At 40.0% G+C, this 22203-nt stretch overlaps 1 protein-coding gene and 1 pseudogene across 2 annotated transcripts in view; both read left to right on the top strand.

The window, feature by feature from the left end:
- The first annotated feature begins 457 nt into the window (after nucleotides 1–457).
- LOC126289310 (5S ribosomal RNA) lies at nucleotides 458–575 on the top strand (annotated as a pseudogene).
- Nucleotides 576–3945: 3370 nt separating this feature from the next.
- Nucleotides 3946–22203, top strand: part of LOC126356234 (uncharacterized) — a 47523-nt gene continuing 29265 nt past the window's right edge. The window contains exons 1-3 of one of the 2 annotated variants that reach the window (XM_050007183.1): nucleotides 3946–4074; nucleotides 18907–19009; nucleotides 20980–21237. In XM_050007183.1, the coding sequence (XP_049863140.1) occupies nucleotides 3972–4074; nucleotides 18907–19009; nucleotides 20980–21237 (464 nt within the window). In that variant the 5' untranslated portion in view covers nucleotides 3946–3971. The remainder of the gene's footprint in view (nucleotides 4075–18906; nucleotides 19010–20979; nucleotides 21238–22203) is intronic. The other variant, XM_050007090.1, reaches the window with a different exon arrangement.

Below are 22203 nucleotides of genomic sequence, written 5' to 3'. Positions count from 1 at the left end.
AGACTGCTGTGTTTTAGATGTGTTAAGTTCCAAACCTAATTCTTGCACCCAGTCTGACAACGTAAGTAAATCAATATTTACATGCTAGATGTCTGCTCACAAATTTGTTGGATTTGCACTTAGATATAGCTGGCGTCATCAGTATGTAAATGATATTTATAGTGGCAGAGAACAGTTGAGACATCATTAACTTATAATGAGAATAGTAGCAGGCCTAATACTGATCCTTGAGGGATTTCTGTTACTACATTCCTCCACTGTCACCGTTTTTTCTAAGTATTACACGCTCCTCGCCCGACATAATGTATGAGTGGAACCATTCTACAGCACTTGAAGAAACCTTAAGGCTTTTGAGCTTTGCAAGTAAAGTGTGAAAGTCCACAGTGTCGAAGGCTTTGCTAAAATTTAAAAAGCACATAATAGTCACCTACTGTTTCTCCATAGCTTGTTTTAAATCGCCAACGGCCTTGCCGCGGTGATAACACCGGTTCCCGTCAGATCACCGAAATTAAGCACTATCGGGCTGGGCTAGCACTTGGATGGGTGACCATCCGGTCTGCCGAGCGCTGTTGGCAAGCGGGGTGCACTCAGCCCTTGTGAGGCAAACTGAGGAGCTACTTGATTGAGAAGTAACGGCTCCGGTCTCGTAAACGTCCGGCAGAGCGGTGTGCTGACCACATGCCCCTCCATATCTATATCTAATGACGCCAGTTGTCTGAGGAGGACATGGCGGCTGGTTGGTACCGTTGGGCCCTCAGGACCTGTTCGGGCGAAGTTTAGTTTTAGTTTAGTTTTATTTTAAATCATCAGTTGCTTTTATGAGTGAAGTCATCGTGCTCCAAGTTTGGCAGAAACCAGACTGGTATTCATGTAAAATGTTAAATCTTGGATAGTGCTGGTAGATTGCAAATGGGTCTGTAGTCGAAAGGTTCTTTAGCAGAGTCCTTCTTTGGTAATGGTTTTATGAATCTCTGCTTTCAGTCTGATAGGACGCAAGAGGTAAAAGAACTGTTAAAAATATCAGTTATTATGGGCAGCAGTGGATCGGCGAGAAAACCGATCGTTTGCACGGTAATACTATCGTGTCCTGCAGCTGCAGAACGAATTCGCGCAATTGACTTCCTGGCCATGTTATGGCGTATTGTCTGCAGAGAAAATTTCTCTCGTCCACCAACCACTGATGCGTTAATGGAAACGGTAGTTGGTGCCCTTTTGTGTTGGTCAAGTATAGATGTCGGCTTTACGAAATATTCGTTTAGGGACAGTAGAGGAAGCAGCAGAGTTGGGTTTGCCTATTCCTAGACCTCGTGGATTCTTCCACATTATGCCAGGTCTGAAAAGTTCTCAATTAGCGAGTGGGCATGCCTGAGTTTTGCATTCCTGATGGATTGACTTACTCGGTTGCGTAGCTGTTTATATGTGGTGTAATTATCAGATGTCGGGTGCCGCTTTTATTTCCTGTGTGCTGCGTCTCTGACACTCATGAGGTGTTTGAGATGATCTGTGAGCTATGACGCAGGTTTTCTTCTTACTCCTACTGTTTTTAGGGGAGCACGTTCATCGTATAGGTTATAATGTCTCTCAGCGAAATTAGAGACTTTGTTATTTATGTCGACGCTATTTGCTGCTGTTGTCGACTGACATAGCCGAAACTGAACAAAATTTATTTTGAAAGCTACTCTTTTGGTCGGCTGGCTCAAGTGAAGCCCAGAGACAATATACGACTAGACGAATGTGGACCTCAATTCAAAACCATCCTCAAACTGGACGGTAGAATCAAAATTAGTCTCGTCTCTCCAGTTTGCCGCATTGTCCTGTAGTATACCAACTGGATATCAGAATTTGTAGCTTTTTTATTACCTGTGGCTCTGTGTTGAACCCGTAGACTATGAGAAGGTTCCAGTCATAGAGAGTAAATTTTTTCCACCTTGAAATTTCAAAATTTGTCCTGTATTCAAGCACAGATAATGGTAGCTTCCTAAGCTAATGCTTTTACGATTAAGAATAGGGGTGCACACGTACAATATGGCACAGCTGTGTTCTTCCAAGCGTATTAGTTCTGTTTCTTTGTGAAATACGCCACCACTCCGTCTCATCCAGTGCTCCAAACTCTCCCGGAATTTCTGTAAAAAAAAAAGTTTTTCACTAAAAAGTTCGAGAAACTACTTTAGGCGAAAGGGAATTCTTTCTTCTCTTAATATTTAGCACCGGAATAAAAATTAAAAATTTATTTCTGTTACAGAGGAATGTTTACGTCGAACTTACCTTAACACAAAAGACAACGAACATCAAAGATCACTAGAATTAAATTACACTACTGGCCATTAAAATTGCTACACCAAGAAGAAATGCAGATGATAAACAGGTATTCATTGGACAAATATATTATACTAGAACTGACATGTGATTACATTTTCACGCAATTTGCGTTCATAGATCCTGAGAAACCAGCACCCAGAACAACCACCTCTGGCCGTAATAATGGCCTTGATACACGTGGGCATTGAGTGAAACAGAGCTTGGATGGCGTGTTCACGTACTTGCAGCTTCAACACGATACCACAGTTCATCAAGAGTAGTGACTAGCGTATTGTGACGAGCCAGTTGCTCGGCCACCAATGACCAGACGCTTTCAGTTGGTGAGAGATCTGGAGAATGTGCTGGCCAGGGCAGCAGTCGAACATTTTGTGTATCCAGAAAGGCCCATACAGGACCTGCAACATGCGGTCGCTCATTATCCTGCTGAATTGTAGGGTTCCGCAGGGATCGAATGAAGGGTAGGGCCACAGGTCGTAACACATCTGAAATGTAACGTCCACTGTTCAAAGTGCCGTCAATGTGAACAAGAGGTCACCGAGACGTGTAACCAATGGCACCCCATACCATCACGCCGGGTGATACGCCAGTATGGCGATGACGAATACATGCTTCCAATGTGCGTTCACCGCGATGTCGCCGAACACGGATCCTACCATCGTGATGCTGTAAACAGAACCTGGAATCATCCGGAAAAATGACGTTTTGCCATTCGTGCACCCGGGTTCGTCGTTGAGTACATCGTCGCAGGCGCTCCTGTCTGTGGTGCAGCGTCAAGGGTAACCGAAGCCATGGTCTCCTAGCTGATAATCCATTCTGCTGCAAACGTCGTCGGACTGTTTGTGCAAATGGTTGTTGTCAGGGATCGAGACGTGGCTGCACGATACGTCACAGCCATGCGGATAAGATGCGTCATCTCGACTGCTAGAGATAAGAGGCCGTTGGGATCCAGCTCGGCGTTCCGTATTACCTTCCAGAACCCACCGATTCCATATTCTTCTAACAGTCATTGGATCTCGACCAACGTGAGCACCAATGTCGCGATACATTAAACCGCAATCGCGATAGGCTACAATCCAACCTTTATCAAAGTCGGAATCGTGATGGTACGCATTTCTCCTTCTTACACGAGACATCACAACAACGTTTCACCAGGCAACGCCGGCCAACTGCTGTTTGTGTATGAGAATTCGGTTGGAAACTTTCCTCATGTCAGCACGTTGTAGGTGTCGCCATCAGCGCCAACCTTGCGTTAATGCCCTCAAAACTAATCATTTACGTATCACAGCATCTTATTCCTGTCGGTTAAATTTCGCGTCTGTAGCAATTTAATGGCCAGTAGTGTATTTTCAAAGATATTTGCAGAAGTCCAAGAAAAGGCAACTTCTGTCTGAGGGCAGGGACTGGGGAAGGGGGAAGGGAGCGACATATATTGCTTCTGGGCTAAAATGCACTCGAACTGGCCGCGTATTTGACTTTCCTTAACAGAAGAATCTGAACGCCACTGCATACACCCGTTTACGGAATACCCCCGCCACTCTCTCTCTCTCTCTCTTCCCTTCCTCGCCGCAGTTTGCGCAAGCCGGCCGGATGAGCAGGGGTACATAAGCGTTGCACAGTGGATGATTCCTACGCAGATGTGACTGACCGTCACAATGGCAGCAAGGATGACATCGGTCCCGCGACTGGCGCTGCTGTTGCTGTTGTCCGTTGCCCTTGCAGCAGAGGCGTCCGCCGAACACCTGCTGCGGGAATCAGGTTGAGTATAGCCGCACTCTATTATCTGTAATTAACACGTTAAAAAACACTGTTTCTTATCATATAGCAAAGGCCCTTGTCCCGCAAGGTAGCATATTACGCTGTAAGCTATTCGAGCATTTCTTCGACTTCCGAAAAGCATTTAACTCGGTACCGTACCACAGCAACGCTTATTAAATAAAGTATGATCGCATGGGATGACAGAAAATGCGAGACCAGACTGAGGGTTATTGGTAGGAGGAAGCAGCATGTTCTCTTGGTTGGAGGGTCGTCTTCACATACTTTAGGAAAGCCCAAAGCGAATGTGCTGGGGCCCATCTTTTTCATGTTGTATGGTCGAAATGGCCTGGTAGACAGTATTAACAGCAATTTCAAACATTTTACACATGATGCACTGGTCTATAATTAAATTTAGCAAGGTTCCATTTATCTGGGGTAATGCAGACCCGAGACTGCACAGATAACCCAAAACACAGATATCCAAAGCAACATTATTTTGAACGGAAACGGCTATTAACAGTATTTTGAAAAAGTACTGGTTGTCACGTTTGAAAGCTTACGCGTTATTCGCTGCGAAGGGACAACTTATATACAAAACTACGATAAATTTCACTGCATTTCGTATCACTACCTTCCAGTTACTTTAAGTTTTCGTTTTTCATTTAATTTTTTTTTCTGGCGACAGTTTTCATTTTCCCGATAGTAAAACCTCAGTACAGTGAAACAAATTTTGTCCTACATACCCGAACAACAGATCAAAGCATTAAGTGAATCAGTGTGAGTGATAATGGGCTCTTTGATCGCACCATCTTCAGTGTCTTCCTGCGCCGAGCACGCAACGTTCACTACATCTCGTTCACCTGCTCGAATCCAGGTCCACAGTCAGATCGATATTTAATCACTCGCGGATGTTTTCGTCATCTACGTTGTCACAACCAAAATCTTTTATTTTAATAGTAAATTTAATGTAAATATTCGTTCTAATTAGAACAGAATACGTAAGGTTATGTTTTTCATTTTTTTATGAATCGACGGACTACGCACGGATAATGCACAATTCGGATAATTAGCACCTTGCTGTCTTATGCAAGGGGGGAAAAAAAACTGCACAAATATTTTGTCAGATACTGACAAGATTTCAAAGCGGTGCAAAGATTGGCAACTCGATATACACGTCATGTAATGTAAAATTATTCACTTCACAAAACCCAAAAAAGTAATATCAGTGAATCATAACTGAAATCAGTCAACTCATATCAATTCCTGGATGCAGCACATGACATGACATGGAACGGTCACATGTACTCACCCGCACATAAAGCTGATGGAGTCACTGGTTCATTGGTAGGTTACGGGGAAAATGCGGACAAAAGCGTTCAGCTTCTGTCTGAAGATCGTTTCTCTGTATGTACTGAAGAGAAGTAGTCTGCAGATTGAAGCTGGACAGTTTTGTATACCCTAATGATAATGGGCACTCCCTAATGACGAATATATCTGCATTTGATAAACTGCGGATAGTCTACAAAGAAGATAGCTTACGAAAATCTCGTGGGATGCATCACAGAAAAGTAGTCAAGTGCGTGGAACCCGTACCAAATTTTAACACTGAAATTGAACGTATAAAAGAAGGGCACAACGCGAATGGTCGCAGGTTTGTCTGATTCACCGGAGAGCGCCATGGAAACGCTGAAGAAGCCGTGCTGCTTGAAGAGAGACGTCAGCTGTCCCGTGAAAGGATGCTCAAAGTTTCTACAATCAGTGTCGAGTCAATAATTTGGGAATATAGACTACTACAGTCCTCCCACGTATCGCTCCGGTAGGGGCCACAACGACAAGATTAAGCCGTATAACTGACAGTGTGCACAGGGGCATTGAGGCAATCATTCTTCCCGCATTTCATACGCTAATAGCGCCCCCAAGACATTCACTCCACATAGTTTTGTCGCTTACGCATGTGGGTGTTGAGCAGATGCATCATCACAGTCCAGAGCCGAAGCAACAATCAAAACACAGGCGAGACTGCATCGGAGAGAGTGAATACAGTCTTGTAAGCCGGAAAAGTAATGGCCACTTATTTACTTGTTCTGTGTCCGGCAGCAATATGACTAGAGACTGTATTTAGATAAGATGTGCTGGAAACATATAGGTAATTAAACAATCTGTGAAGTTATTGGGCTATTCTTTGGTACCGTCTGTTTAGTTGCGCAGGTCCACAACGTCACCTTTTCTTAAAACAAGTTTCTACACACATCAGAAATTGTCCATCGTCTTGCACCTCCTCACATTACGGTTTTGATCGTCGGTAAGTGCCTTCATCATTTGCATCTTCCCACATAATATCTAATTAATTGTGTTTAAAGTTGGTCCAAAGCGTTCAGGGTATTTGAAAGACGAGTACCGGCACTAGCTTAAAGGGGCCCTCACATGTTGAATAATATTGTCAGACTGTCAATATATTGACCATCTGAGGCCGCGTATTGATATACTGTCAGTATTACAAATATTAACGAGCAATATTGATGGCCCTCAAAATATTCTCATTGTTGCCAACACATACCGAACGTGTGAAGTGAAGCATTGACGATTTGACAACGGTCTCCAGAGCTTCATGAACCAGCCACGTCGCCTGAGTGTGCTTTGTTTGTATTTTCAGTCCGGCTTTGTGCATATCATATCTCAGATTCAATTTTTCAAGTAGGCTTTATAACACAAAACTGTCGTAATAGGCTTATGCAAGGGTAATTGTCGTGTGTACCTCTTAAGGATGGTCATCGGAAGGTTCTCTAAGACACTGCTTACTTTATTAATTTAAAAATATGATATAGGTTGGTGAATAACATAGCAGTCAGGAGAAACGCACTTGGAAAAATACGTCACGCATCTGCAATGACTGGTAAGAGGTCTGCGAAATGCTTGTCATTGTCATAAAATTATCGGAAAACGTAAGAAAAATGTCGTACATTAACTGCCTGGATCTAACCTTGCCAGGCAGATTAAGCTTCAAGCACTTGAAAGAACTGCTTGCAGGAATGCTTGAAATTTGTTTCTGTAATATCACCAGACACAAGAGTTCCTCGAATGCAGAACCGGTTTTTATCAATTCTGAGATGGACTGGAAGTTGGTTTGAATGCCGACAGGGACATGGTATTGCGTTGTGTAGTTCATGTTTCCGTATTTCTCTCCAACCTCTAAAAAGCTTCTTGTGGCTAACCTCTCCTACACCATTCTCAACCGTGAGGCAAGTGCAAAACTTTTGCACTTGTCTCGCAATTGAGAATGTTGATATAGTGCAATGTATCTATGAATAGTTTTACATAACTTACATAGCATTTCCTTTGAAAAAGACGGAAAGTCAAAATGCGTAAGGTTGTTGGAAGACAAGGCATAAGAAAAGTTATTAAAAGTGCATCCAAATGGCAGCGTCGTCTCACGGCATTTTAATGCAAACTGCTGCTGACACTTCAAAAAGTTCAATGCTATCTGGGCCTTGCCTTCACGTCATTGATAACCAAGACAGTCTGGAGTCAAAATTGAGGTCCAAAAACCGCAAAGTGTTTAAAATGGAGAATGGTGTTGCACATACAGGTATGATATTTAGGTAAATTAAAAATACGGCGGTAACGATTAAAATGATCACTGGAATGGTGGTCATCAATGACTTCCTGCAATGGCTGGAGAGCAGAAAGAGAGGTCGTCAACTGAGGATGACCCAGTAGCAGCACTGAAAGGAGTGGAAGTGCCCATGTTGAGGGTGCACAGCTTATGATATGTCTCCAAAACCCAACCCTGAGTGCAAGTAGAGGTCGAACCCCACAATAACTGACGGGCAGTGAGGTCTCCCGGCAGGTGAAATGGTCAGGGGAGTTGTTCTATAAGATCTGTGAGAGCTTCAGTGTCTATCACATCTTGTTGAGGTAAGTACAGTGAGCAAACAGTGATCCTCTGACACAGATGAATGTCAACTGCAACTGCTTGCAGGTCAGTAGCCAGAGGGAGAGCAGAGGAGTGGTGTGCGTTACTGACAAACACAGTGATCTCTCCCTGGCCCTTTCTCTAGGCACGTCAACCTTGTGATGGAATGTGTAACCCCATAATACAGGGGTGTCAGAAGCTTTAAAATGCCTTTCCTGCAAACAAGCAAAGGTGGTGCTCATGTTCCTTCACATGTGTCCTGAACCCATTAATGTTTCACTGTAATATGGGAGTCACTTATCATGGTGGTAGCACTTTCACATTCTCTTTCCAGTGGAGAGTCAAGGAGAGAGAGAGAGAGAGAGAGAGAGAGAGAGAGAGAGAGAGAGAGAGAGAGAGAGAAAGAGAGATATCGAACCCAACAGACAGCTTGCTTCCTGTCTCCGTCAGCAGTTGATTCTCTACCTTTGACATGGTTTTTTATTTTTTTTAATTTTTGCTTGTGGAGGCTTTGGAGCCCCTACGCTGCTAGTGGAAGTGCTGTGTGGTGCACCAGACTGAACCTCTGGAGAGACATTGAGCACCGCAAAGTCGGCAACCACAGCCTTTTCTTATGTTCTGGGAGAAGGTATGGGTTTTGAAGTAACTGCAGCAGCATGAGTGCATCGACAACCGCTGGTGCTAATGCTGATACTAACAACCTCCATTTGTGTAGTAGAATCTGTCTTTTGAACAGAAGCAAAAGAGGTAGCGAATATTGAGGGTAGAATGGCCTTATACATCTCTTCAGCCCTATCGTATGAAATGTACTTGGTAGTTTTACATTCTTGTATCTACGGCTCTTCAAGACTGCAGTCCCTACTCATGACAGGGTAATCCCCAGAGAAATTCATACACTTCAGGAGAGATGAACAAGTGACTCTTTTGTGAGCAGTCATAACACATTTGCCACTAGTGGCTTCTGCCTTAAACCCCACAGAAGCATGCCCAAAAACTCTGGCGTTTGAAACAATGCATTTGATTGGTGTCTGCACCACACAGCACCCTTAGGTGAATGAAACCTGCCCTCATATTCTGTGGACGTTTCGTGCTGTTAAAAGGATGTACAAACGAGTTGGACTTAACCAGATCGCTTTTCACCCTTGTCATTATATTTTGGACTTCAATAATGCCTTGTTGGGCCAATTCACCTTTAGTTTCGTCTTTGAGAATGTCCACCAGATTCCTCCACGCCACATCTTTGTAGTAGTTCAAATTCGTATGGAGGTCAGTCTCACTGGTACATTCCCCAGGGCTTTTGGCTTTCTGAAGGTTTTTCGCTCGTTTGGAACTTGAGGTTTCGACCAACAGTGTCCCATTTTGCAAATGATTAACGGATTTTAATGTATCTACAATCCTCTCTAATCCCTTTAGAATGTAAGAAGGTGAGACTTTTTCGAAGGTGCCCTGTTTCCTTTTAACTAGTAAAAACACATTCTGACTAGCAGCATGTTACTACATACACTAGAACTCCGAAACATTCCTGAGTATGGAGGACTGGCTACACGATCCCTCTTGGCAGACTTGATATTACGCTGGGAGGAAGAGGAGGAACAGCAAATTTCGAGAGTTCCATCTCGGTCCCTTTAGCAACTAGGGATATAAGCTTGCACTCAGAACGAGCTCTACTTGCTTAAGTAAGCCTTATACAACTGAGGTGCGGCAGTTTCCCCAGAGGTTGCCCAATAACAACTGTTCTACCTCAATAGCCATGCATCTCATTGGCATGCAGAAAAGCTTGAGATTGAGGTTTATTAGCAGAGGCTTTTACCATCCTTGCGATCCAGGTGATCAAGCAAAGATCTCCAATCACTGTAATACACAACATTCGACCATTGCGACACATGATGGTTGCTGAGCATGCCCAAAGCTTACAGTGACAGAAGACTGGCAGTGTTTACCAGTCCGCAGCTCAGAAATACCGGGGTCACCAAGCAAGAAAACGTTCCATTAATACTAGCGTGATCTGTTTGTGTGTGTTTCCATTACTAATGCAATTATAAAGAGAAGCAGAAAATGAGCTGTAACATGAAAATAAAGTGTTTCTCGACTGATGTCCATATAATACATTTTATTCTTCTATAAGTGAATAACCTTTCCGGAAAGTTTGTCCAACACTTTTGCTACACCCATTATTTATTGCCAATCTCTCACAGGTTTTTTTATTTTTATTTATTTTATTTTATTTTATTTTATTTTATTTTTATTTTTTTTTTTTTTTGCAGCGACTGGGGGAAAACCTCAGGTGACTCTCGTATACAAGAAGGGTAAAAGAACAGACCCACAAAATTTCAGGCCAATATCATTAACATTGAAACTTCCTGGCTGATTAAAACTGTGTGCCCGATTGAGACTCGAATTCGAGACTTCTGCTTTCGCGGGCAAGTGCTTCTGTAAAGTCTGGAAGGTAGGAGACGAGATACTGGCAGAAATAAAGCTGTGAGGACCGGGCGTGAGTCATGGTTCGGTAGCTCAGATGGTAGAGCACTAGCCCGCGAAAGGCAAAGGTCCCGAATTCGAGTCTTGGTCGGGCACACAGTTTTAATCTGCCAGGTAGCTTCGTATCAGTGCACACTCCACTGCAGAGTGAAAATCTCATTCTGGATCATTAACATTGGTTTGCTGCAGATTTCTGGAATATTTTCTATGTTCAAACACAATAAATTTCCTTGAGACAGAAAAGCTTCTGACCACAAATCAGCACTTATTTAGAAAGCATCACTGATGTGGAACTCAGCTTGTCTTTTCTTAGATGATGTCCAGTAAACAAATGGACGAAGGGTAACATATTCTTCAATTTCCAGAAAGTACTTGACAAGACCTAATGCAGACTGTTAACGAAGGTCTAAGCATACAGCATAGGAATATTTGAGGGGTAATAGAATTTAGTACATTGTCCTGAATGTCAAATGTTCATCAGAGGCAAAGATGTCACCAGGAATGCCCCAGGAAAGTGTGAGAAGATCACTTTCATTCTCTGTATAGAACAATGATCTGATGAGAAGGGTGAGCACCACACTGCAACTGTTTGCTGCTGACACTGCAGTGCATGGGAAAGTGCCCTCATTGAATGACTGTAGGAGGATTCAGAATTACTGTCTGGTGGAATGAATGACAGCTTCTTCTAAATGTGGAAAAGTGTACGTTAAAGCAGATGAGAAGGGGAAAAAATCCTGTAACATTTAAGTACAGTATTAGTAGTGTGCTTCTTGACTCAATCATGTCAAGTAAATAACTAACTGTAACATTGCAAAGTGGTATGGAATGAAATGAGCACATGAGGTCAGTAGTAGGAGATGTGAATAGTTGACTTTGGTTCACTGCGAGAATTCTAGGAAACTGTAACTCATCTATAAAGGAGACTGTGTATGGAACATTTGTCCAATCAATTCTTGAATACTGCTTGGAAGTTGAACTGATGGAAGACAATGAAGCAATTCAGAGGCATGCTACAAGGTCAGTTATCAGTGTGTTTGTTCAGCACTCAAGTATTACAGAAATGCTCTTTGAATTCAGATGGAAACCCCTGCAGGGAAGACCATAGTTTTTTTGTGAAACACTATTGAGAAAATTTAGAGAAGCACTGTTTGTGGCTGACCGCAGAATGATTCTTCTGTTGCCAAAGTACAAATGCACACTACATGTAAGGACTGTGAAGACAAGATAAGAGAAATTAGGGCTCACACAGAGGCATATATACCATCATGTATTCTTTGCCCCATTTGAGATAGTAACAGGAACGAGAATGACTACTACTAATACATAGCAGTCTCTTCTATGCTCCATGTTGCAGCATGCAGAGTATGTTACAAGTTTATGATACACTATTTGGGGCTCACCTTTGTACCTACATATTGGTATGAACTGCTGTAGAATTGACAGTGAGCCATGCAGTCTATGTGTCATTGAAATGTAAGTGATATAAACTGTGTTGTGCTGTGGTTGGACATAAGTGAAAATACAATTGCACCCTGCATGTTTTATCTCATTATGTGCAGGGAGACAAAGAGATGAATACACTAAGCAGATTCAGAAGGATGTAAGCTGCAGTAGGTACTGGGAGATGAAGAGGCTTGCACAGGATAGAGTAGCACGGAGAGCTGTATCAAACCAGTCTCAGGACTGAAGACCACAACAACAACAATGTGCTATGTACAGGCATAGGAAATGCAGCAAAATATCATAATAAAAAAGTACATATATACCAGACAGAATACAAGGGGAAGTCACACTGTATGTATTACAATTAGTATTATTAATATTATCACTGTTATTATTATTGTTATTTTTTGTTAATCACACAATGTAAGAAAAAATTACATAGTCCATATCCTTAAGGATCTCCTCAATATGCACCTTTGGAATGAAGAGTTCATCTGATATAATGTATTCATTATAAAATGTCATACTTGGAATGCAGCAGTTTGCTGATTGTTAAATCAACATTGTGGGCAGCTGTGTTATGCTGATGAATGAGCTGTTTTTATTTTACAATGGAATTTTTCATCCAGCTGCCCTGAAAGTCCAAACAGTATTTGCCAGTCATTGTGTTACAATAAGAAGTACTAGTTTGGTATCTGGGAAAAGTATCTTTCCAAAATATAAAATTGACCTAACCATTTTTGGTGCAGCCCGGCTGGAAACCACTTCATTGGCTACTGGTTCATTTCTTGTGTCAGTTGGGCCCCCACATCTAATCAACAAAAGCCAATTAGACAAATAATTCCTTGTTGTATTTATTAGTTCTGTTCAGTTTGGTGGATTATCCCAACACTTGAGCAGTACTCAAGAATGGATGGTGCAAATGTTTATAGATGAGCTACACTTCCCTAAAATTCTCCAATGCACAAAAGTCAACTATTCATCTTCCCTGCTACCAACCTCATGTGCTCATTACATTTCATACCATCCATTGTTCCTTATTGTATTGGTACTACAGTGTCAACAATGAAGAGAAATCAGTTCACAGAATTGAAGAAGTGCAGTATCTACCTTCTGCAATGCTGTCTAATACTATACTGAGCAAAGTACTTAAGTCCATGGTAGAGGACACTTCCTACTGCTATTTTGTAACATTATTCATGCATATCATTTTTGAGCAAACTATGATATTTTTTCTCGTTAAATATATTGCAAGAACTCTTTGCTAGATGTTCTGATCTATTGCAGTGGACTTCCCTTGCAGCTTTGGTACACAATTTTTGACTGAGTGCTCAATCGAGAAACTGTAAAATCCAATTCATGCTATTAGCAAGAAGTCTGTGATCACAAGAGCTGGTTCACAATAATGATTTGTGTCTGAAACAATCTTATTACTGGTTTGTGGAGCAGTTGAAGGAGGATTTCTTGAATGATGAGGCTTGGTACATGATGTGTAGCCCATATGATGCCACAAACTATATAGTGATTCTCACTGAATAGCTAGAGATTGGTGAGAGTAAATTTGGTGGATGTCTACTGAAAACTGTTTACTATTAAGTGTTGTTGGCCACTCAGATTGAATGGGGAAGGTGGGAATGTTTGATTTTGTCTTTCCATAGTTTTTTTAATGATAACATCAATACTGATAGTTATGAAGTAATTTAGCTAGTAACATGCATCTCGAACTAAAACAACTCTTTGGAATCAGAATAGAAATGCTACCATCCATGAAGTGATCTCCATTTTATAAAAGCCTGAAGAAAATAAATAGATTAGTAGAATTTCCTGCTCTCAGTCTTGATGAAACAATCATCTGGTATGAACAAGAGCATAATTACAACCTGTATTTATTCACCCAAAACGTGTAAATTGCCATTCATTACATTTCAGGCAGTATTAACATAAATAACAATTTCAGTGAATCAGAAACCACTGAAGCCATTCCTTAAGTATTAAACTAATTAAGTATTCTGTAAGTATTCCTTAACTATTAAATTAATTAAGTGGATGGCATCTTTGGAGCCAACAATAGTAGACATCAAGATATTTTTTGTCATATAAAGCACTTTATGCAAAAATTAAGCTTCCATATAACAAAAACATATGTTAAAAAATGTGAAATATTCCCCATGGTGTACACCACAATGAAGAACTTCAGGATTTGGGTCAACACAATATGTACACAGTGAGCTGGAGCAGGATAACAAGTTCAGTATTTAATGTAATCTGATTGTTGCTTTTTCTGCAATATATGTTTTGAGATGTAACAATGTGGAATGGCTCTATTTCTATTTGTTGCAGTTCCACTCTGTAAATATAGTTCTTCATTTTTGTTTCCTGTCCTACATGTAATGCGTGTAATTTGAATGCATAAAACTGAATACTACATAAAACTGCTAAACTCTTAAACACACTGTGTACTGATAAATTTTATTTTTCAAAACAATATTTTACAGCCAGCTGGGAACAACAGAACAAATAGTTCATGTAGAAACAATTTATTTAAAGAACAATTCTGAATGTATAATTCACAAAAACTATGTGCTCTCCAAATTTGAATCCCACTGATAACTGTTTGTTTCTAGAGTGGCATAACATATTTTAATGTACTTCTATTATGTCAAATAACTTATTACTGTTTACAAAAACTATGTAGCTTAGAAAGTATCATATCCAAGAATATTTGAATCCTACAATGTAATTCTTTTGAAATTTCAATGTCAGAATTTTATAGTCCCACTTTATCTGTTTCCAAAATTGTATAGCTATCCTAAAATAACATTTTAGCTACATGGAATATTCAAACCATAAAATTCTTTTTGAGCTTTTGTTGATCCAGGTATCTACACATCAAACATCTCCTCTTACAAAATGGAAACATTATTCATATTAATTTAAGAACATTCAGACACCCACTAACCACAATAAAATCTGTGACTAATGTGAAGTTATATTCTATACCTCTTATGATATTTATATTGTTATTAATAATGCATGGCATTAAATTTTAAAATTTCGTAGTTTCTATAATATTATAAAGATTCCAAGACTTACCAAGCGGGAAAGCGCCGGCAGACAGGCACATGAACAAAACACACAAACACACACACAGCAACCATCGGTTGCGAAAGCTAGTAATTCTGTGTGTGTGTTTGTGTGTTTGTTCATGTGCCTGTCTGCCGGCGCTTTCCCGCTTGGTAAGTCTTGGAATCTTTGTTTTTGATATATTTTTCCCATGTGGAAGTTTCTTTCTATTTTATTTCTATAATATTATTTATATATAGGGTTCACATACAAGTCCGTAATCAGTTGGGGGCAAGTATTCAGTCAGCTAAAACAGTTTGTTTGTGTTTGTCAATAAAGTAATTGTGTTATTAGTCTGTCTGTGATGAGAATTAGGTCACTGAGAAACTATGTCATTCAGTGGTGTCTGAACAGTCAAGATGTTTGTTTGATACTTGAGAATTTTTGTGAAACAACTCATTGTTTGTGCAGCTTACCAATCTGTGTCTGAGATCTATTTTAATACTTTACTTGAAGCTGATCATCATAACATAGAAACAATAAATGTAAATAAACTAAAATTGTTTTATAATGTTATTATAACTGATTGTTTAAATCACCTGATCATCAGAGGATGAAGGTTGGTGAAGAGTGAAGGCTTTGAGACTCAAGATGCATACAAAACAGGGTGACAACATTACAATTTCAGCTGTCAGCTCTCTGATGAATACCATATTTAAATGTGTAAATCTAAGATAAATTACAATAAGTGAAAGGTAAGATACTTTGTTCAGTCATTGTTGGGCATACATGTGTGATCTGGAAAGAGAATACATGGTCATAGCCAAAAGGCAGTATGACCTTAATTTATTCAGTGATTGGTTCTGATAGCAAAATCATTATCTGGTCAGCGCAACTGAGTCATACTAGCTATATCTGACGAGCCATTGTCAATATGTGTCTTGGATAACAACATATTATAATCAATTTTATACACACTGTACTTTTATAGGTGGCATATATTATAAAGTATTTACATTTTACAATGAAAAGTTTCATTTTTAAACAAAAATCAAAACACATTTATGTAAGCTGCAATGAATGTGTAATACATCATATGCTATGGTGTCACACAATAAACAGCTCTATTGTGTGTGATTTTGAACCGTGCTGAAGTTTCTTGTATGATGCTAAACAATCTGGTTCCATCAGATTCACCTGGTCCTACTCCAAATCCCATGCCACTTTCCTTGACGTTGACCTCCATCTGTCCAATGGCCAGCTCCACACATCCGTCCACATCAAACCCACCAACAAGCAACAGTACCTCCATTATGACAGCTGCCACCCATTCCATATCAAACGGTCCCTTCCCTACAGCCTAGGCCTTCATGGCAAACGAATCTGCTCCAGTCCTGAATCCCTGAACCATTACACCAACAACCTGAAAACAGCTTTTGCATCCCGCAACTACCCTCCCAACCTGGTACAGAAGCAAATAACCAGAGCCACTTCTTCATCCCCTCAAACCCAGAACCTCTCACAGAAGAACCCCAAAAGTGCCCCACTTGAGACAGGATACTTCCCGGGACTGGATCAGACTCTGAATGTCTCTCTCCAGCAGGGATACGACTTCCTAAAATCCTGCCCCGAAATGAGATCCATCCTTCATGAAATCCTCCCCACTCCACCAAGAGTGTCTTTCCGCCATCCACCTAACCTTCGTAATCTCTTGGTTCATCCCTATGAAATCCCCAAACCACCTTCCTTACCCTCTGGCTCCTACTCTCGTAACTGCCCCCGGTGTGAAACCTGTCCTATGCACCCTCCCACCACCACCTACTCCAGTCCTGTAACCCGGAAGGTGTACACGATCAAAGGCAGAGCCACGTGTGAAAGCACCCACGTCATTTACCAACTGACCTGCCTACACTGTGACGCTTTCTATGTGGGAATGACCAGCAACAAACTGTCCATTCGCATGAATGGACACAGGCAGACAATATTTGCTGGTAATGAGGATCACCCTGTGGCTAAATATGCCTCGGTGCACGGCCAGCACATCTTGGCACAGTGTTACACCATCCGGGTTATCTGGATACTTCCCACCAACACCAACCCATCCGAACTCCGGAGATGGGGACTTGCCCTTCAGTATATCCTCTCTTCTTGATATCCGCCAGCCCTCAACCTCTGCTAATTTCAAGTTGACGCCACTCATACCTCACCTGTCTTTCAACAACTTCTTTGCCTCTGTACTTCCGACTCGACTGACATCTCTGCCCGAACTCTTTGCCTTTACAAATGTCTGCTTGAGTCTGTGTATGTGCGGATGGATAGATGTGTGTGTGCGAGTGTACACCTGTCCTTTTTTCCCCCTAGGGTAAGTCTTTCCACTCCTGGGATTGGAATGACTCCTTACCCTCTCCCTTAAAACCCACATCCTTTCGTCTTTCCCTCTCCTTTCCTCTTTCCTGAAGAAGCAACCGTCAGTCGTGAAAGCTAGAAATTTTGTGTGTGTGTGTGTGTTTGTGTGATATTTTATTGTGCCTTTCTACTGGCGCTTTCCCTCTTGGTAAGTCTTGGAATCTTTGTTTTAATATATTTTCCCCATGTGGAAGTTTCTTTCTATTTTATAAACAATATATTCCTAACATATAAACAACACTGAATTGTGTTGTTTGTTTTTGTAAAATACCTTGCCACCTTACTTGTATTTGATTTTTAAATACTTATTTACTTTTTAAAAATCATTTTACTATCAAAAAATCACTAAAGAACAAATTTTATTTCATGTAAGCATTAAAACGTTCTTTCATGTAATTATTCAAACACTGACAAGGGAAACTCCCCATCGCACCACCCCCCTTCCCCCTCGGATTTAGTGTTAAAATGGCAGAGTGGATAGCCTGTCAAAAACTGAGAAGACAGCTCAAGTATGAGAACAGGAAGCATGAAAAAAGAGCAAAATAGGAACAATGAGAGTGCAAAGTGGGCAATCGGTAATGTGTATTAAAATCTCACTTGCAGTCTACTATTTTTTTTTCACAAAATTATTAAGCTTCCATTGATGTGTCTTTTCTCCTTGCGTTGTCTTGGCAGTTATGATACTATATGCTGGTTATAGAATATGAGTTGTGCAGTAAGAATATCTTACTGTCACAAGTAAATGTGATGAATAGTGAGAGCAGGCAATGTGCTACATAGACCTTTCACATAAAAAATATATATATGGAGTGAACTATGTTAGAACAAAGGAATTCAAGAATCAAAAATTCCAAAGCAGAACACAAGAGTTATAACGTGTGGTACCTATGTAGAACTAATAGAAAGTTCATACATGTGGCTGTCCTTTCCTTACACCTTGTTGTTGCAAACAGATGTTAAACCATGACACAACACAAATCTGAATTCAGTTAGCAGACACATCTGTCACTGGGCAACACATCATAATTTTATGAATAAATAAATAAATAAATGGATATGAGGAAGTTATGAATAAGGATCTCTCCCTTTGCAGTCCAACACCATGACCACATAACCATGACATCATACATGTTTACTTTTCCTCAGCTTTGCACTTCTTGAGTTTGGACCATTAACTGTTTCGATTTTGCTTCTTTTATCACAGTTCAGTACACTTTATCTACTGTGCTATCTTACCTCTAAATCTGAGGGGGGCTGCAAAGGGGAGTTTCCCTTGTGAGCTCCCTGAAGTCTCTACTATTCAGTTATTAGTTTTTGAAAATATACTTTCTAAATCTTACAGGGCATTGAGTGGTAGTACTTCAAGCTGAAAGCTTAGCATAGTTTACAGTTTGGATCATTATTGTCTAGGCATAAACACCATCTAAATGTTACAAATAGCTAAAATTCTTTCTGTATATTCCTTTGTCCTATTACAGTATCATAGCTTATGACTCAGTTTAGAGCATTTTTATTTTATGAATTTACAGACAAAAACACTGCTGCTGCAAGTGCAGGACATGGCCCTGTTTTACAACGAGCAAAAAGATTTTTAAAATTTGGAGCTGGTCTCAGTCATCAGTTTAACTTAGGGTAAGTTAAGCTAACCTGGTTTAACTGATAATCTATTTTTGAATGTTGCAAATTTCTAAGATAACTTACAAATTAATTGGTTTCTTCTATAGTAGCTCATCTGACACATTTATATTATCAGTGAAATCAAAAGTATACATGGGAAAAATTGTTCAGGAAGACAAACAGACAAGATACAGTACCATATTTTCTTTACTGATATTATGGCAACTTGTCTAAAGATTGCTATGATATATAACAATATAATTTATAGATTGTAAACTCCCAACAATTTTAAAACAAGGAAGACACTTCTCCTTCATAAAATTTGATGTCATGTGGATATGACCAAAAAATGGTTCAAATGGCTCTGAGCACTATGGGACTTAACATCTGAGGTCATCAGTCCTCTAGAACTTAGAACTAGTTAAACATAACTAACCTAAGGACATCAACACATCCATGTTTGAGGCAGGATTTCAACCTGCGACCATAGCAGTAGTGCGGTTTCAGACTGAAGCCCATAGAATTGCTTGGCCACCATGGCCACCAGGTATGACTCTCTACCTAAACTAGGTGTAGTAGACAGCTGAACTAGATAAACTGCAAGGATACAGAAATATAATAACCCATTGATCACAGCTAAAATGTAGCAGAAAATATGTAACTTTAATGTGGGAGATATAAAGGGATAAAATCAGATAGTAGCAGGGACAATGAAAACGGAACATGGAAGGAAAGTAGTAAAATTTAGAAATAGTAAATACATATGTGACTTTACCATTTTATGTTTTTGCCTTCTGACTTGTTCATTCCATAATTACCACATTCCTTCCATAGTCATACCCTCCATACTCTTATCTCTGGTTGAATCATATTGTCTACCCATTACTCCAACTTCTTCTTTATATGATCTCCTCTCACATCACCTCACTTTTCCATTACTGGCATCCATAATTGAGCATTAACCTTCATGTGCCTTCTACTAATTACAGCGTACCTTGACTTATGTTCACTGCCCTGATTTCAAGTTTTCTTTTTCCTCTCACTATCGTCACTGTTTCTAACACTTGTCTATTGCAGTAACTCAATTATTTGTCATTTATGATGTACACAACATGGCTGTTGATAGATGTGTCATATGAAGGGCTTAATTCAATAGCGGTACAAGTTGATTTTTGTTCATATTGAGATACAGAGTCCTAAGGTTAAATGAGCGCTGAAAAATCTGCAGTTGAGATACCAGAAATATTCAAGCATATGGCTTCTTGCTAGAGCTGAACCTTTCTTTCTGTTTGTTTGGCTCATTAATTTCAGCAGCATTATAGACAGAAAAGTGGAGGTAATGGACTTGCACCACTATTGAAATAAGTCCTTCATATATTACTTAGCCTCATGACATTTTAGGGACTAATTCCTATTATTACATTTTATTTGGGTTTAGTCTTCCCAAAGCTTTCAGTATAATTGATTTCAAATTCTGATGTTTATTTTATACATGTTTTGCAGTTTAAAATGTGACTGTACTCAATACACTGGAAGTATGAATTTAAAAACCCATTCAGTCACAACTTTTTGTATTTTATTTTTATTAAGTACACAATGCATTTCAGACCCTGTGGGTTCATCATCAGGTGTAATTTGTCTTAATACATGCTTTATTTTATTTTTTTAAAAAAAGAAAGAAAAGAAACACCCACATGTATTAAGGCAAATTACACCTGATGATGAACCCACAGGGCCCAAACTGCATCATGTACTTAATAAAATGCAAACAGTTATGACTAAAGGCGTTTTGTAATTCATGCTTCCAGTTTGATGTTTACATTTCTTCAAATGCAAAACTCCCTGTTTCACTATATTATTATTATTATTATTATTATTATTATTATTATTATTAGATATATTTTCTTTGGAGTTGGCTATTGTTTGTTCTTCTGAGTTGTGTGAACGCTGACTGGAGATGTACCAGAGGTCTTGTTTCATTCCAGTACTGGGCTTGAGATTGGCCGTCACCCAGGACATGGAAATGGTTATGGGTATGGTTATCCACCACCTCCGCCACCTCGTCAATATTATGGCCACGCCCCTCTACCTTATAGCTACAACAATCAACCATATGGCTACAACTATAATTATCCGATTTATCCAGCACCTGCACCTGCCAGTACACACAGTCAGTCATCTAGTGAGGCATACAGTTCAGGCTCCGGAAAAAGTTATTCTGGTGCCCAGTCAGTAGCTCACGGGTAAGTAATTATTTATAACAGACTGATTCCATTTAAATACATTAAGGTTAAACTATTCATTTATAATACCTTTGTGATTTAAGTTACACAGATTCTCTGTGATGACAAGAAACATCTAAATCTATGTCAAAATTAGGCAAAACCACTGTGAAGTGCCACGTAGAGGGCAATTCACATCATACCATAGATTGAATTTTCTTCTCTTCCTGCTGTCTGTGGACTGTGAGAAGAATGATGCCTCTGTTCACTTTGTAATTTGTCTAACCTTTCTTTGTGGTGTACGAGGAGAGAGGCAGTAGCATATGTTTGGATTGTCACTTGGCACTTGCCTTTGAAACTTTGTAAGTAAGTTATCATGCAGCAGCCAACATCTGTTTTCAAGCATCTGTCAGCTCACATTTCTCAGCACTTCTGTGATACTTTATTGTGGGTCACAAAACATGTGATAATTTGTGCTGGCATTTTGTATACTTTCAACATCACCAGTTGCCTTATAAGAACTATCTTGTGTAGACCTCCTGAACTTTCCACCTCATAACAGAATAGCGAGAGTTGGGTTCCCATAAGCAATGTTTCTGGAATGCTTGACTTGGAGGAGGTCATTCTGTTCAAGATACATTGTTACATTTGAACTCAAGCTTTGTTCTAAGATTCTGCAGCAGACAATGTCAGTGATATGAGGCAGCTGTTTTATGGAGTTCTTGTACTACCCTTCTTGCAAAAGAGTATGACCTGCACTTTCTCCAAACACTGGGCACAGATTTTTGTTCAAAGATGTATAGTGTTTTGTGGTTTAGAGAGGAGCTGAATGAGCTGCAAATTCTGTAAAGCATCTCACAGATTCCACATGGCACTGGGGGAATGTTCTATTTTAGTAATTTCATCTGCTTCTCAATATCCCTGGTACTAATATCTGTATCACTCTCAATTATAGTAAGAGTTTAAGTGGGACTACGGTCCTGAATC

Source organism: Schistocerca gregaria, chromosome 1, assembly GCF_023897955.1.
Source record: "Schistocerca gregaria isolate iqSchGreg1 chromosome 1, iqSchGreg1.2, whole genome shotgun sequence".
NCBI classification, from domain to species: domain Eukaryota; kingdom Metazoa; phylum Arthropoda; class Insecta; order Orthoptera; family Acrididae; genus Schistocerca; species Schistocerca gregaria.
The sequence above is the reverse complement of the archived record's forward strand: the minus strand, read 5'-3'. Positions and strand labels throughout refer to the sequence as shown.